Source organism: Lipophrys pholis, assembly GCF_963383615.2.
Source record: "Lipophrys pholis genome assembly, chromosome: 11".
Taxonomy (NCBI): domain Eukaryota; kingdom Metazoa; phylum Chordata; class Actinopteri; order Blenniiformes; family Blenniidae; genus Lipophrys; species Lipophrys pholis.
Genome location: NC_137631.1, coordinates 4,039,111 through 4,055,289, shown reverse-complemented (window position 1 = coordinate 4,055,289; position 16,179 = coordinate 4,039,111). Strand labels below are relative to the sequence as shown.

Genomic DNA, 16,179 nt, shown 5'->3' with positions numbered 1-16,179 from the left:
AGCCAGAGTCGGACCCGGCGGAGCGAGATGAAAATGACGATGATGCACCTACAGAACAACGTCTTCATATGAATGTAATGCAATGGTGTGTTACTATATTTACACTAACTTCTCCATCCATGCCCACTACTACAATACTGCCTGTATTACAACGACTATTTAACACAGAAGTTACATTATAATCTAAAACGAGCACACAGCGCTAACATATGAAGACGGTGCAACTGCTAATGCTAACAAAACAATGACAGGGACGTCTTATCATCACACTTTTTAGCGTTATATACAGCTTACCGAAGTGCTCTGTTCGTCGTCTCCATAGATAGAAGGAACTGACTGCTCAATCAGACGAAGTCTTTCGGCAAATCCTTCTTTATACTGGCGGAGGTTGCTGAAGCAGTCGTCCTTAAAGTGATTCGCGCACACAAAAATGACCTTACTCACAGATGTGGGTACATTTCTGTGAAAAATAAAACTCAACCAGGCACTTCGAAAAGGTTCTGATGCTGGGAGGCGGTGTAACGAAGCTTGTGGGTTACTACATCCAACAACCGAACATTTCGACTTATCCTCTCGTAACTTCGGTTGGACTACAAAATCGCAGCGAGAAACAAAAATGGCGGATTGCTCGAAATGTCGATGTCCTAATTTGGCAGTTCCGCTGAGAATACTGTGACGTCATTGTTCAAAAAACGTAATAGAGAATAGAAAAATCGAAACCGATCGCAAAATATGACCAAAACAGAATATAAAGATATCAACGGAGCACCTGAAGAGACTACTTTGAACTTTTCTGTACTTCTAAACACTCTAAATATACAACAAAATGCATTTAAGGGCTAAAAAAGTGGATTTAGCATGATATGTCCCCTTTAAAGGTTTGGTCAAACTCTACAGAAGCATTAGACTAAATGTCTAGACCCAGTCCAAAAGCCAGCTTCAAACTGCATTCAGGAACTCTGGGAATCCACTCACTCTGCCTAAAAAAGGTCTCAGACAACTATATATATATATATATATATATATATATATATATATTTAAAACCAGAGAAGATACGAATAAAGCCTTAACCCATGCCAAAGACTGCAAAAAATAGCTCAAAAGTCAGTTGGTTGTTGTCAGTAGTTGTAAATCAGCTTGATTGTTGATTGTTTTTGCTTCTTGTTCTTCTTCTTCTTCTTCTTTTGGGTTTAATGGCAGGTTGCATCTGCGTTACTGCCCTCCGCTGGTTCCGTCGCTCTATGTTAGTTCCCACCGCTCGATAAGAAAAAGAAAGAAAGAAAATCTGCTCTTGGCGAGATCTTTCTGGGATTTCTTGGCTTGATGACGGAACAGTCCTCACCAGCTCAGGAAACGGCAAACCGTGTGCCGTAATGGTGCCAGTGCCTTTCACTTTGGTGTCAGTTGGGTGGATTGATGGTTTGATTCCAGGGCTATACTGTGTTTTCTCTAATTGGTTTTCTTAGTTTTAAACACACAAGTACATTTGAAGTGTTCAATATATGTGCAACTATTTTCTTTGATAAGTTTCATCTCAGCAAGGATTGAATATTTGCTTGTCACAGGGTGATGTCAAAGCATCCGATCTTTGACTTTTATTAAATGAGTCTAATTCTGGCTAAGTTCTGGCTAATTAGTCTAAGTTCGACGTTGGCTGACGTGCTGTTTCATTCTTTTGCTCTGGTCGCTGTGTAAAGTTAATAAAAAAATACCGACATGCTGCTTCTTTTTGCAGCAAACAATCATTTATTGTGTCCAGAGTGCAACTACATTGGCTGGTCTTTCCAGTGAGTCCACAAACGTATTCAAACATCGCCGCCAAGTCAGCGGGTCAAAAACCTTCATTGCCCTTCCGGGTCAACATCCTCCTTCACCGTGACAGGAAACCTCCCCTTAAATAGCCACGGCAGCCCAGCAGTGACGGCCCGGCAGCACTCTGCTTCCTGCGCTCCGCAGTGCTCAGGCAGGATGTTTAGGAGGAAGCGGAGATGGCAGCCGGGTCACATCCTCTGATCCCGCTGAGTCACATGCAAGGATGCCACACGCTTCACAATAAATGCCAGTGATCACAGAGGAAAAAACCTTTTGTTTTTCTGGCAGTTCCCTGCATGAAATCCGTCAAGCAGGAGTGAGCAGAGTTTTCAGCTATTCTAACCGAATGTAAAGAATCCTAAATAAAAGTAAAAAAGAAGATGCAGGGACCGAACTGTCATTCTCTTTCAAAGTGAAAGCCTCTAACGAGGACACCCCCTGTGTGGTTTTTCTTACCTTAAGGCCTGGTCATAACAAATCTATGGATGTGATATTCAGAAGCCTTAAAATCTAAAAAAAAATACGTGACCAGAGATTATATATGCTGCTTGTGACCTCAGATTTAATTTTGTGACTCACTTGGATTCATGGAAACGTCACTATACTTGGTTTGTAAAATATATCATTTGTTCTGATTTAATAAAAATGTAGGTATATATCATGAATCTCCCTTCACCTGTGCATAATAAAAAGTAGAGAAGTTAGATATAGAGAACAATCCCACATTAATAAACATTGATGACATTGCGAAACTCCCAGCATACCCAGAAACAGCGTGAGACATTTTCTGCTTGTAGTAGTTTGTGTATTAGTGATGTCTTGATATCTAATAGTGAAACATCACCTAACCCGGTGTAGAGTGAGACAGAAAAGAAGCTCAGGCCCGGTTTACACCTGATCGGTTAAAAAGAAAAAGTAGTGCATTCACCCTGCTGCAGCGGACAGACTGACAGTGATGTAGTTAGTATGCCGGGCCACAGGAGGGCGCTGTTGCTTGATATTGTAATGAAACCACACAGACTTGTGTGCAGTGAACGATACACTATATACTTGAAGAAAATGGAGAGATCCCGACATCCGTATGGACTGATGACACATCGGATGCTATCAGGGAGAGTCTCAACTATTAAACTACTGATCTGGACGATAAAACTAGAATATGGACCGCGGGTCGTACCACTATGCGGCCGCCATGTTTGTTTATAACTGGATGAGCAGGAGGGAGGGGGAGAGAGACGTGCATGCACAGTAACGGGCTCTTTAGCCTCCATCAGTCTCTGCAGGAGGGATTAGCGGCCGTGAAAGAATCTTCCCACCTTGGGAGCCGGGATAAAAACTTTGCGGATACAGTGGATCCGCACACTGGTGTCGTGTAACGTTTTGCGGATACACTCATTCATTGTCGTGTAAACGGGGCCTCAGAATCTCCCAGCAGTCGAAGACCCGGTCCACACGAGCCAAGACGATCTTTTTTCTGCCCCTTGTTCCTAAAGAATTGTCACTATGAACCACGGCTCAAAATGATGTCGTACTAATGCCTTTAGGTGAAGAAGACACAGAGAACACAGAAACGAGAAGAAGACCAAAAGTATTCCTGCTCATCGTCGTATGTGAGAAATCCAACATATGGCCTTATTAAGCCGACTAGCATCAGTAGCTTCTGCAGCGCGGCCTGGAGCGTGTCGTCCGCCATTGTTGTTGTTGTTAAGTGACGTTGTTGGGTTATCGGGTTATTAGGTCGAGAAGTGGGGCGATGACGTCACCGTTTTCCGCAAATTTGCGACTTGCCCATCCACAGCTCAAAGCTGAGGCGACATTTTAAAATTTCCCCACTCCAGAACCCACTTTTAAAAAAACAAAACTAAAACGCGTGTTTTCGGGCTCCTAAAACGAGCCCTGTGTTTGATCAGCCAAAAAGGATGTGGTTACCTGAAATAGCGTTGTCGTGTGGACCGACCCAAAGGGTGTTTTCAAACCAGAATAGTCCAGGACTCAGTTATTTTTTATTCTTTTGTGTGGGGGGACCTTCATTTGGTTTGGTTTTGGCCCTATTTGATCTGAACCAGAGTTCAAATGTTCAACTAAACACAACTAAATATAATGTAAACAAACTGAACGTTGAGAAAACGTCCCGCAAACTGTAAAGTTTAGAACGGCTCTGCTGCTTTTCCACATAGATCAACCTACCCTCTAAGCTTCACTCTGATTGGCTGTCGTCCCAACTTGTCCCACGATGACAGCAGCTCAGATTGGATCTCTTGTCCGTTTGTCCCTCCCATTCGTCTCCTTTGAATTCGTTGACTAAAGTGTCAGTTATATTTCGTCACAGTCTTCGTCTTCATGTCGTGCTTTTTATTTAGTATTTATTAAGTTTTCGTTCGTCAAAAAGGTCCGTTGATTGATATTTTTCATCCTAGTTTTTAGTCGACGAAATTAACATTGTTCAGCAGCAGAGACTGGGAAGCTGATCAGAGTGGAGGGAAAGATGGATGGATGGAGCTAAATACGGGGAGACTCTTTAGCAAAACCTGTTCCGGTCTGTAAGTGATGTGAGATTAGGACGGAGGTTCACCCTCCAGCAGGACGACGACCACAAGCATACTGATGAAGCAACACTTGTGTGGTTTAAGGGGAAAATGATAAATGTGTTGAAATGTTCACGTCAAAGCCTCAATACCTCAACTCAACTGAGAATCTATTATAGGTCGCTGTTCACAAGCGCAAAGCATCAAAGTTGAATCAGCTGGAGCAGTTTTCTCTTGACGAAGTGGCAAGATGTGTCGGCTCATAGAGACGAGTGTTTTCACCATACCAACATTTTGGTGTCGCTACCGATACCACCATGTATTTCTATACTTTCGATACCTTTCCATTAAAAAAAGAGAACACAGTTGTGGCAGCAGCCATTGTTTCCTCTCTCTCTCTCTCTCTCTCTCTCTCTCTCTCCCTCTCTTATTCTTCTCTTTTGCCAGACTCTTGCTTCTTTGCTGCTCCGTTAGTTTTTCTTTTTCCAGAGTTTCCGCGGGTCGTTTGCGTCCATGTTAGAGTGCGCATGTGTAACTGACTCAAACGCCAAGTCATTAACGCATTCCCATCCGGTATTCTTTACAAAGTACAAGCTCAGTTGGGAGAAGATTGTTTTGGAAATACGTTGTTTTGACTTTTATTTTGAAGTTGTGTCCAGGAATGATGTTGGTAAATAAGCGCTTATTCAGTTGCGGATCTCGGGTTGGAGCGCGTGCACCATCTCGGCTGTTTTTTTCACACCTCTTGGAAACCGGAGCGCAAAAAAAAAAAAAAAAAAAAAAATATAATAAAAATTTTAAAAAGCACTTTCGATTGTCCAAAACATCACGTAAGCCCCCCCTACACACACACACACACACACACACACACACACACACGATCGCGAGCTGTCAATATCTCGCGCTCACCCTCCATCAACGATGGCTCTCCCAGAGGGATCCCCGGTCATTCGCCGCTCCCACGTCTACGAGTTCCTAAGTGAATGAAAGTCAGAAAGAGGAGCAGCCGGCCGCCTCTTCCCCCACAGAGAGACTGACGACTCTCCTCGGTGCAAATTACAACACAGTGACGCTCCGCGGCAACGTAAAAAAAAACAACAATAAAGATGCCGGTACCGGCCGGGCCCAGTATAGTATCGTTTTAAAGGCGTCAGTACCAATACAGTACCGGTATACCGAACAACCCTAGTAGAGACTACCAAAATTAAATTTTTGCTGCCATGGCCAAAAATCGGTGGCTCTACAAAGTATTGACTGGTAGTGAATAGTTATGCAAATTAACATTTTCTGTCCAATTGGTTTTTTGCTGTACAATTTAAAAAAAAATAAATAAATAAATTTATTAATTTCCATTTTCGAAGTTGTGGGCTCGTTATGTAAATTGAATAATTATCAAATGATCAATGATCCGTTTTAATTGCAGGTTGTGAAGCAACAAACCGCGACAAGTGCAAGGCACAGCAGATTGTTTATAAAAGATGGATGGATGATCCACGGTCAAAACCTCTAAGCTGACTTGTTTTTAAATCATTTTCTCAGGGTCCAGTCAGCTGTGATCCGAGTTTTCCAGGGAAAAGCTCTGCAGAATAATGAGCTCTACACACTCAACGAGAGCATCAGGTAATTTCTCCTCTGTGTTTCCTTTTGGATCAGAAATGCATTAAAGAAATAATGTAACAGACATTCAATGAGTGAGCAAAACAGTCCCATTTATTCATACATTTATTTTAACAATTTAATCGCTGTGATTCAGCTATAACATACCATTGATCCTCTGTACACGTTTTAATGAGGACAAGGCTTTTCATTTTCACGTTACACGATCTGTTAAACTTGAGAGGATGTCTGTGTGAGAGAAGCCAATGAAAAGATAATTCAGTCTGTTTTTCATTCTGTTGAACCTCCCGTGTTTAGGTGGCTTCTGAAAACTGAGATGGGCTCCTTCATCACCGAGTACTTCCAGGTAGGTCTACTCCCATTTTTTGGATTTCCTTTTCGGAAGGAGCTCCACAACGGACGACACCTTTAGTCTGTATCGATGCAGTGACAAAACGAAATCGATCATAACATAGTGATGCTTATTTTTGGGAGTTTTACTACAGTGGAACAATAAAGTTACACAGTTAAGAAAAAGTAAGTGAGTACTACGTGATGTCATGTGTCGGCAACGTCACCCGCAGCAAAAGTGAGTGATGTCTGTGGTCTGGAGATTCTTTGATATTAATGTGAACGACAAAACTAAGGCCCCGTTTACACGATAACGAATTAGAGTGTATCGGCAAAACGTTCTTCACTTTTTGGGGGGTCCGTTTACACGGCACCAGTTTGCAGATCCACTGTATCCGCAAAGTTTATAATCCGGCTCCCAAGGTGGAAAGATTCTTTCACGGCGCAAATCCCTCCTGCAGAGACTGATGGAGGCGACGGAGCCTGTTACTGCGCATGCACATCGCTCCCCCTCCCTCCTGCTCATCCAGTTGTAAACAAACATGGCGGCCGCGTAGTGGTACGACCCGTAGTGGTACGACCCGTAGTGGTACGACCCGTAGTGGTACGACCCGTAGTGGTACGACCCGCGGTCTATATTCTAGTTTTATCATCCAGATCAGTAGTTTAATAGTTGAGACTCTCCCCTGATAGCATCTGATGTGTCATCAGTCCATACGGATGTCAGGTTCTCTCCATTTTCTTCACGTTCATAGTGTTTTGTTCTCTGCACACGTCTGTGTAGTTTCATTACAAAATCACGCAACAGCGCCCTCCAGTGGCCCGGCATACTAACCACATCATTGTCTCTGTGTCCGCTGCTGCAGTGTAAACGCACTCCTTTCATTTAGCGGATTAGGTGTTGTCACGTGAAACGTTGTGGTGTAAACAGGGCCTCAGACAGACTGTAGATTATGTTGTGCCAAAATATCAAGAGAAGGAGAGAGACAGTTCGTACAACACGGCTACAAGAGATTCTGATCAGCAGAGTGAACTGGATGTCGCTCATTAGTTAGTTTAACACGTTTACGGCACTGCTGAGCAAAGTCAGTTGTGTTTTGTGAAGTGGTATAGAGTGTGCTTAGTGCCTCTTTTCCTGCGTTCTCATGCTTGTTTAACAATCCTGTTCATTTCTGGCTCAGAGGCAGTGCAGTATAAAGTAGTCGAGAGCCATTTTTGAGTAAAATACAGATACTTTGCTTGAAATTTACTTTGGTAAAAGTGAGGATCACCCATAAAATAGTTACTTTAGTAAAAGTCTTAAAGTATCTCATATGGAATGTACTAGTAAAAAAACAGAACGGCCAGAAGTGTTTGTTTCTCTGGCAGGCTTTTGCCGTGTCTGGAATCAGGCCACAGAAACCTTCTGGTTGGTCTGTAGTGAAAGAAAAACTCAGGCAGAGTCAAAAATGACCAAAGTCAAAGATCTTCAAGTCAAACAAAAGGTGTTTGTTGGCGGCGTCTCCAGGTTAAACATGGTGAGTTCACCCCGGAGTGAGCAGCCTCTGTCCCGCTGTAACCCGACCTTTACACCTGAGGGGTGGGGTTGACTCCACCCATGACCATCACTCCATCTGTCATTACCTCATCAACTTTCATATCATATTCTGAGGGACCACGGTGGTGACCTTGAGGCTCCTCAGACCGCCTTGACCCGTTCCAGAGGTGCCAGTTCGGGGCTGAGCTCCTCGCCCAGCCCCGAACACAACCAGCTGGGGAACGCCACAATTTCTAAATGAATGAAATGATTCTTTGCTATTTTTGAAATGTAAATCCTATTTAATGTGTTATTTCCTCTGTGTTGCTGTTTCAGAACCAGCTGCTGCCTCGAGGTCTCTCTGGAGTGTTGGATCAGATTCTCCACAGCAAAGGTGCTGGTCAGTGATTTTATAGTCGCAGCCCCTCATGTTGAACACACACATACAGTATCTGGCCAATGTTTTCACCCCCCTTTGGCATTTTTTGTGTTTTGTCGCCTCACAACCTGGAATTAAAACGGATTGTTTGATGGTCATTTCATTTACAGAACTTGGCGAAAACTTTGATGTGATTTTCTTTATTTTGTTGTTGTGAAGCAAAATGTTAATATGCCTAACTATTCATCCACCTGACGTCAGTCCTTTGTAGAGCGACCTCGTGTGGCAATCGCAGCTACAAAGAATTTTAGAAGAACAGAACAGAATATAATAGAATCAAATATCTTTGTTACTGTAAAACGTATAACATTTAAAAGTGCCATCCTATCATCATACATATAAAATCAATGGATAAAAACAGATTCCTCCTTCCTGAAATTGTACAAATAAAAGCTGCAAAAAAAATTATATATATATATATATATATTAAAAAAAAAAAAAAAAAAAAAAAAAAGGCATAAACAAACATCACCCAGGCACACACAAGCGTACATCCAATTTCACTGGTCCTTTATAAAACATTGTGCACATTCATTGCTTTTTGTAGTTTTGACATTGGTGACTGCCGTTACGACTCGGCTCTGCCAAGAGAAGGATGGAGGAGTAGGAAGTAACAATAACCTGCTGCGTTTGGGTGAAGTGATGGTTTTATTGGTGGTTCTCAGCTTTATAATGATCAAATAGAACCCCAAAGACACAATCACACGACAAAGGAGGGCCAAACAGGTAATGCCCAATACAAAGGTTGATTTACTAAAACAAAAAGGCAGCTTCTTCCCTAGAAGGCCGTGAACTACGGTTTCAACCAACACAAATGTAATAAACAAGAGAGCGGCAAGAAGAGAAACAAACAAAACACCTAATTAACACAAAAACGAAACAGCTGGTGCCGTCGCCACGCTGTGGTACGAAGGGTTCAGTTAGAATAAAGGTTAACGAAATTCCGGCCCTGGAGTCCGTCGTCATGTCGGAGTAGAGCTTGTCCAGTATCACCATGCTGGTGGACTTTGGGGAGCACCGTCTTTAGGTCTCTCTCACTGCTGGGACGTTAATCCACGGAGAGGCTGTAACTTTCTGCTTGGACGTGTAGTTCGCCCAACAGAAAGTGTAGAGGATGAGCCAAAATACCGACACGTACCGCCTCACAAAGCTCTGACTGGAATAGCACTGAGCTGCCGCAACTGTGTGCGCCGCCATCTTGCTCCTTCAACTTTGATGCTTTGCGCTTGTGAACAGCGATCTATAATAGATTCTCAGTTGAGTTGAGGTATTGAGGCTTTGACGTGAACATTTCAACACACTTATCATTTTCCCCATAAACCACACAAGTGTTGCTTCATCAGTATGCTTGTGGTCGTCGTCCTGCTGGAGGGTGAACCTCCGTCCTAATCTCCCATCACTTACAGACCGGAACAGGTTTTGCTAAAGAGTCTCCCCGTATTTAGCTCCATCCATCCATCTTTCCCTCCACTCTGATCAGCTTCCCAGTCTCTGCTGCTGAACAATGTTAATTTCGATGACTAAAAACTAGGATGAAAAATATTAATCAACGGACCCTTTTGATGAACGAAAACTTAATAAATACTAAATAAAAAGTACGACATGAAGACGAAGACTGTGACGAAATATAACTGACACTTTAGTCAACGAATTCAAATGAGACGAACATGTTAAATAATGAAACTAACATGAAATGTGGCATCATGAGCACGTTAAAGGCCTGTGGTACGTAACCCGTTGCTGAAGACGATGAAGAATTAACGTTAAAACACGGGTCATCTTTGCTGCTTGTTCTTGTGGAACCAGCTGGAGATTTCATGCCTGATGCGAGTCGATTGCTAACAAACGGACTTCCTCTCAGGTGAGGAGCAGCTCGTCGTCCTCACCGACGTGTGGAACCACTTCTTCACCGAGACCCTCCCCACCCTGCAAGCCATCTTCTACCCTGTCCAGGTGAGGCCACTTTAGCTGCGTGAGCTTTGTTATTCCCAGACCTCGTTAGTGTCAACACGTCTGCCGTCCGTGTGTGAATCAACAGACTGAGCAGCTTCGCTCACAGTCTCACCTGAAGCTTTAAATCCTGCCTTCACTTTTAACCTGCCCATGTTTTAAAGGCATGTTTTACACAAGATGTTCAATTTTTAAGTCATCGAATTGATCTTTCAAATATTGATCACTGTCAAAGCAGGAATAATTTAGGAGCTTTATGTGAAAGTCGACCGGCTTTTAGGCCTGTAAACAGAAATATATATATATATATATTCTTAAGCAAAGACATGTTTGCAGCATCCCAGAATGATTTATATAAAAGGTATGTTTGTTTAGAAAACATGAGGTTTACTTTGTTTTGTTTCTTTATTTAATTTCCTTTTTATTTCCCCTGTTTTTGCATGTGGTGAGTTGTAGTTTTATAACAGGACTTGAGTTCCTCCTCCAGTCTCTTCCTCTGCGTCCCGACGTCTTTATGTCTTGCCAGTTAAATGTTGATCAGGTGTGGGTGTTGTCTGGAGTTCCATTTTCTGACTTAAATAACTACTGTTGCATAGAGATTTGACATTCCTAGTATTTTAATATTTCTCTGTATTTTCCACCAGGAGGCGTCATTACAAATGGTTTCATTTACTTCTTTTTCATGGTAAATGCATCCAAGTATAAATTCAAATAAATATTCCCGTGTGCATATTTCGTTGCACTACAACAAAAGGAAAATGCATTAGTTTGCACTATTTGCATATTCGTATAACAGTCCAAATCTTTGATGGTTAATTTGTGGAGCATGAATGCAAAGATCCTGGTTGTTGTTCTGAGGGCAGAGCCAGTCTGGCTGTGGAGGAAACACAGTCCTGCCCTTTGACCCTGATGACATCATATGACTGGCTCTCGTGCGTCTTTGGTGATCCGAGGAGGTCAAGATTATTCAGTGCAAAGAGTAAAGAGTAAATGCCAACGAGCAAGATGATTTGACAATTTGTGTGTGTGTGTGTGTGTGTGTGTGTGTGTGTGTGTGTGTGTGTGTGTGTGTGTGTGTGTGTGTGTGTGTGTGTGTGTGTGTGTGTGTGTGTGTGTGTGGTTGCAGGGTCAGGAGCTGACTGTCAGGCAGATGTCCCTCCTGGCCTTCAGAGACTTGGTGCTGCTGAAGCTCCACCTGAAGGAAGCTCTGGGTACTGCAGCCTCTGTGCCCCCGGCCTTCATACAGATGTTGCTCACATTACAGGTACAATAAAGCTGAATGAATGAATTCAGAGGAAGATGCTCTAAAAAAAAAATCTGTGAGCGTTTGAAGGAGGAAACTGATTTATGAGACGATAACCAGAAGCAGCAGCCACAAAATGTTAACCAGCACCGTTAAACTGAGTTAGCAGCCAAGATGCTCTTGATTATGAAAAACGTCACCATTTAATCTAGAGTTTATCACAAAAGCCACATTTATCGAAAAATGCATAAGAATGTCTCGCGGATCATGATGGCGGCGCCCGTGCCGGCTGCTAGGGCTAACGACAAAAACACGCTTCTACACAAAAATCCCCTCGATCCAGTATTGTCCAGCAGTAAAACTCAAACATCCACTGGTCAAAGACGTCTCTCGGTGTGTGTGGAGCTGAAGGTGGGGTTCGTAGACCTGAACACCATGGCTCAACTGAGAGAACTCGGATTGCTGTGAACACATGGGGAGACCGGCTCGGCACCGGTACCAACCGTACCAACCGTACCATCCACCAGCGCTAGCCGAGTCCAGAGGAGGAGACCCCGGCGCCAGGCTAAAGCTAACCCTTCCAGAACGCCACTACCATCGATCCTGCTGGCGAACATCCGCTCCCTGGAAAAACAAAGTGGACTACCTGAGGCTGGACATGGAGACGGGAGATGAGAGACTGCTGCGCTCTGGTTTCCACTGAGACCTGGCTCACCCAGGCAACCAATGGAGGAGGCTATTAGCCTAGCGGGGCTAACTAGCCACCGGGCGGACAGGAGCAGCGCTTCCAGCGGTAAGACGGTGAGGTAAGGAGGTGTCCTCATCTACACCAATAACAGATGGTGCACAGACTCAATAAAGAGGTTCTGAGGGTTAGATGTCGGCCCTGTTGCCTCCCAAGGGAAACCCCAGTCATTTTCAGGATAGCGGTTTACATTGCCCCGGAGGCGGACATCAAAGTAGCCTTGGACACCCTCTGCCACCGCGTACATGAGCTTCAAACCAGCAACCCAGAGAGAGTACTCGTTGTTTTAACCAAACAAACATGAAAGCTTTACCTCACTTCTACCAACATGTGGAGCAGCTGTGTGTCATGAGAACAGCACTGCCTCTGACCGAGAAGCACTGAAGAGAGTGGTGAGGGCCGCCCAGAAGATCATTGGGGGCTCATTGCCACTAACGGGGGGACTCGGCAGAAAAACGTGGCCTGTCAAGGGTATTGAGGATCACCAAGGACCCTGCTCAGCCTGCCCTGGACTGTTTCCTCTCCTCCCCTCAGGCATTAGGAACCACAGCCTGAGATGTAAAACTGCCAGCTTCAAGAACAGCTTTTCCCCCACCGCCATCCGTCTTTTAAACAGAGGACTCTAAATATTATTAAAGCTTATTTCCACTTATTTATTCTTGCAATGCATTTTAGGCAAAAAAAATTTTTTCATCTTCAGGGATTAAATTATTTAATCTCCGGTACGTTTTGTGTGTTTTATCGTTGACCCTGCATCGGAATTTCGTTCTGCAGTGCATCTCTGATGTTATTGATTTTTTATTTAAATTTTTTCAACATTTTTCTTGCCGTCAGTCAAATTGTAATGGAGGTTTTCCCGTGGTACTGTAGCAGTATCTGCTGTCATACAGTGACATCTACTGGTCTGAGATGGTATAGAAGTTATAATTTGATATATAAGTTGCTCCTTAATTTAACAACTGAAAGCAGACTTATATATGGTAATGTGAATTAACTTGTTCAAACTCTTTAATCTGAATTCTGTTCTAAATTAAGGAATCTGACGTGGAGTCTTCTTAGTCTTTGTCTCTGTCTTTGTCTTTGTCTCTGTCAGGGCGTCCATGAGCCCGGTGGGCCCACTATGGAGTACTTCCAGTTGGAGCGTCTGGTGGAAATTGTCGTGTCTCCATATTTGTGCAACGTGATAAACGGCAGAAACGAGCTGATGGGTGAGAAGGAGAATGTTCCTCCCCCCATTATTCCTTCATTAAACTGAGACGCAACTTGAGAACTCGGTGACATAAAACATTCAGATGTATTTCTAAAACTTTCAGTATTTAGTGATGTATTTCATACAATCTGAAACCTTTTAGACGACTTTTTTAATCTGCGTCTACGCAGCAGAAAGCTGCAGGTCAGCGGAGGTACTGGTTGGAAGGTGAATCTATAAATATTTAATATTAAAACACACTTTTCTTTAATGTTTACTTTGCTGTCGGAGGGATGAAGGTGAGAACCCTTGACAGAAACATTCCGGCACACGGACTGGAGAACACTTTTATATGTTTTGGCCTTGTTCCAAAAACATATACGATCCAAGAGTGGAATTACGAGGAATCTTATTTGGAACGATGTGAGAAAATCTGACGAAACGGTTGACGTATGACGGTGTTGTAACACGGCCGGGTTGAAGGTCCGAATCCTGCTAAACATTTGGTTTAAAGAGTAAGAGCACAAAGACATGGACATCCTCTCCATGGAGGAAATCAGTTTCTCTTTTCTCTACCCCCCTCGAACGTCTTTATTATTTATATACAGACTTTATTGTTTTCTGTCATTACTCTGTGGTTCCCAGCAGGTCTAAAGCCGCGATGCTTTTCTGAAGCATCATGATCCGTTTTTTAAGAGCGGGCCTTTATTTTGAAAAGAAAATATGCGTAGTACCTATCCAAATGAGTGAGAATAGAAGTGTTCCTTATGTCTTGCGTACTGCATTCATGGCCCGACTTATATTCTACTTTATTGTGGTAAATGTTTTAATGAGACTCTTCTTCTTTTCTTTGATTAATTCATCTCTGTCACACTTACAATGATGATGATGATGATGATGATATTTCTCACATGCAATGCAGCTTCATAATTTACAAAAGAGTGATTCATTTAATTTCATCGGTTCAATGTCAAGATAAAGAAACTTTAAAGTAAAATAAATGAGATTATAAATCAGAAGAATCAATATAAATATGAGGAGATAAATAAAGAGAATACTTTAAATAAAAAGCTGCTTTTTAAAAGTGACTCTGACGTTGGTGAGTTTCTGATTCTGAAATGGGAGTTTGATAAGTTTATCCCGTTTCAACTTTCTATTGATAGTTTTCTTTTTAGCAGTTTCAGTAGAAAACCTCCTCAGTCATCATTTTATGGAAGAGTCGGGTTTTTCAAAGTAAAGCAGTTGGTAACAGCAGGTTGACTCTGGTTCCTGTTTCCTGCAGACTTCCGTCATCGGGAGGTCGCGGTCACGCAGCACCGCGGCTCCACGGACGCCTCGGACCCCGGCTGTCTGTCCCCGCTGGTGGAGAAGGAGGGCGAGGCGTACCTGGAGAAGGCCGGCGGTGTGCGGCGCCACACGGTGGCCAACGCCCACTCCGACGTGCACCTCCTGCTGGTGTCGAGCAGGATGCATGCCGGGAGGGGCGGGGCTTCAGGACCCCCTGCGGACATGTCCAGGGCCCCCAGAGACAACGGACACGTGAGGAAAGGGACGCGTGAGAAGACGCGAGGAAAAAAGCCGCACGCAGAGCAGCAGAAGTGTCCGGGAGGGACATAAAGACGTTTTCTCACCTTCTCAGGTCTTTTTAGATCCTAAGTGTCAAAAACAAAAAGATCATTAAACAAACTAAATACCTGGAAGTGACCTGTGTGAGTCTTACAACTAAAGCCTGGACTCCTGGATGTCCCCCCTCACACACTCCTGGATGTCCCCCGCTCACACACTCCTGGATGTCCCCCCCCTCACACACTCCAAAGATGAGCCTGTTTGATTTATTACTTGAAATAGTGTGAGTGTGAGTGTGAGTGTGAGTGTGAGTGTGAGTGTGAGTGTGAGTGTGTGTGTGTGTGTGTGTGTGTGTGTGTGTGTGTGTGTGTGTGTGTGTGTGTGTGTGTGTGTGTGTGTGTGTGTGTGTGTGTGTGTGTGTGTGTGTGTGTGTGTGTGTGTGTGTGTGTGTGTGTGTGTGTGTGTGTGTGTGTGTGTGTGTGGGGCTTTAAGTGGATAACGTGTTTAAAGGAGAAAATACTGAGTTTTGCTGTCTTGTTACAAATAAACTGAGATTTCTTACTTTTTTCTACTTCATGTCACCGGAAACCAAGTTATTAAATGTTGAAGGAGAAAATGAGATTTTTTTTTTTATTCACAGTGGAAATGTTCTCCTGAGGAGGTAGTAGGGAGTTCTAGTTAACGTTGGTATTATTGGGGTTCCAGGGCCACGTAGAGCTCGGTTTGATCTGAAACCAGACCTGAACCCAAAACTTCAAGTAGAACATATGAGCAGTTTTAACATTATGCAAATTTTAATAGTGCTTTGAAATGCTGAAAAACAAGGTTTTACTTTCTGCCAGTGTTGCATTAAAAGCCCCAAAAAACCTTGTCTGGCTTTTATTTAGAAAATCTTGCAGTAAAGTGTAATTTCAGGATAATGCTGCAGGATTCGCTTCACAACTCCATAAAGACTATAACTACCGTATTTAGTGTCTGTCCCTGAGAGACATAAACAGTCCTTCCTTCTGATTGGCTGACGTGAGTAACTCCTTGTTCATGCAGTTTACCAGTTGGTCCTTTGACCTGAAGAAATGGTTGAGATTGTACCAGTTCTGATCATGTCTGTAGGTGGCAGCTTTAGATCCTGTGTTTGCTCTGTACTTCACTGTACCAAGGCTTTGTTGTCCTTCCATTCCAGTTTCACTCCAAATTGTACAATATCTACGTTTGTCCACTGCTCAAAAAACGTCGTCATTTCTGCAGG

At 43.3% G+C, this 16,179-nt stretch overlaps 1 protein-coding gene across 3 annotated transcripts in view; it reads left to right on the top strand.

Moving 5' to 3' along the window:
• Positions 1 to 15,793, top strand: part of LOC308117074 (proline-rich protein 5-like) — a 28,340-nt gene extending 12,547 nt beyond the window's left edge. For 2 of the 3 annotated variants that reach the window (XM_080475719.1, XM_080475720.1), the window contains exons 3-9: positions 5,878 to 5,958; positions 6,253 to 6,301; positions 8,138 to 8,201; positions 10,102 to 10,193; positions 11,317 to 11,454; positions 13,272 to 13,386; positions 14,650 to 15,793. In XM_080475719.1, coding sequence (XP_080331845.1) covers positions 5,878 to 5,958; positions 6,253 to 6,301; positions 8,138 to 8,201; positions 10,102 to 10,193; positions 11,317 to 11,454; positions 13,272 to 13,386; positions 14,650 to 14,984 — 874 coding nt within the window. In that variant the 3' untranslated portion in view covers positions 14,985 to 15,793. The remainder of the gene's footprint in view (positions 1 to 5,877; positions 5,959 to 6,252; positions 6,302 to 8,137; positions 8,202 to 10,101; positions 10,194 to 11,316; positions 11,455 to 13,271; positions 13,387 to 14,649) is intronic. The other variant, XM_080475721.1, reaches the window with a different exon arrangement.
• The last annotated feature ends 386 nt before the right edge of the window (positions 15,794 to 16,179 follow it).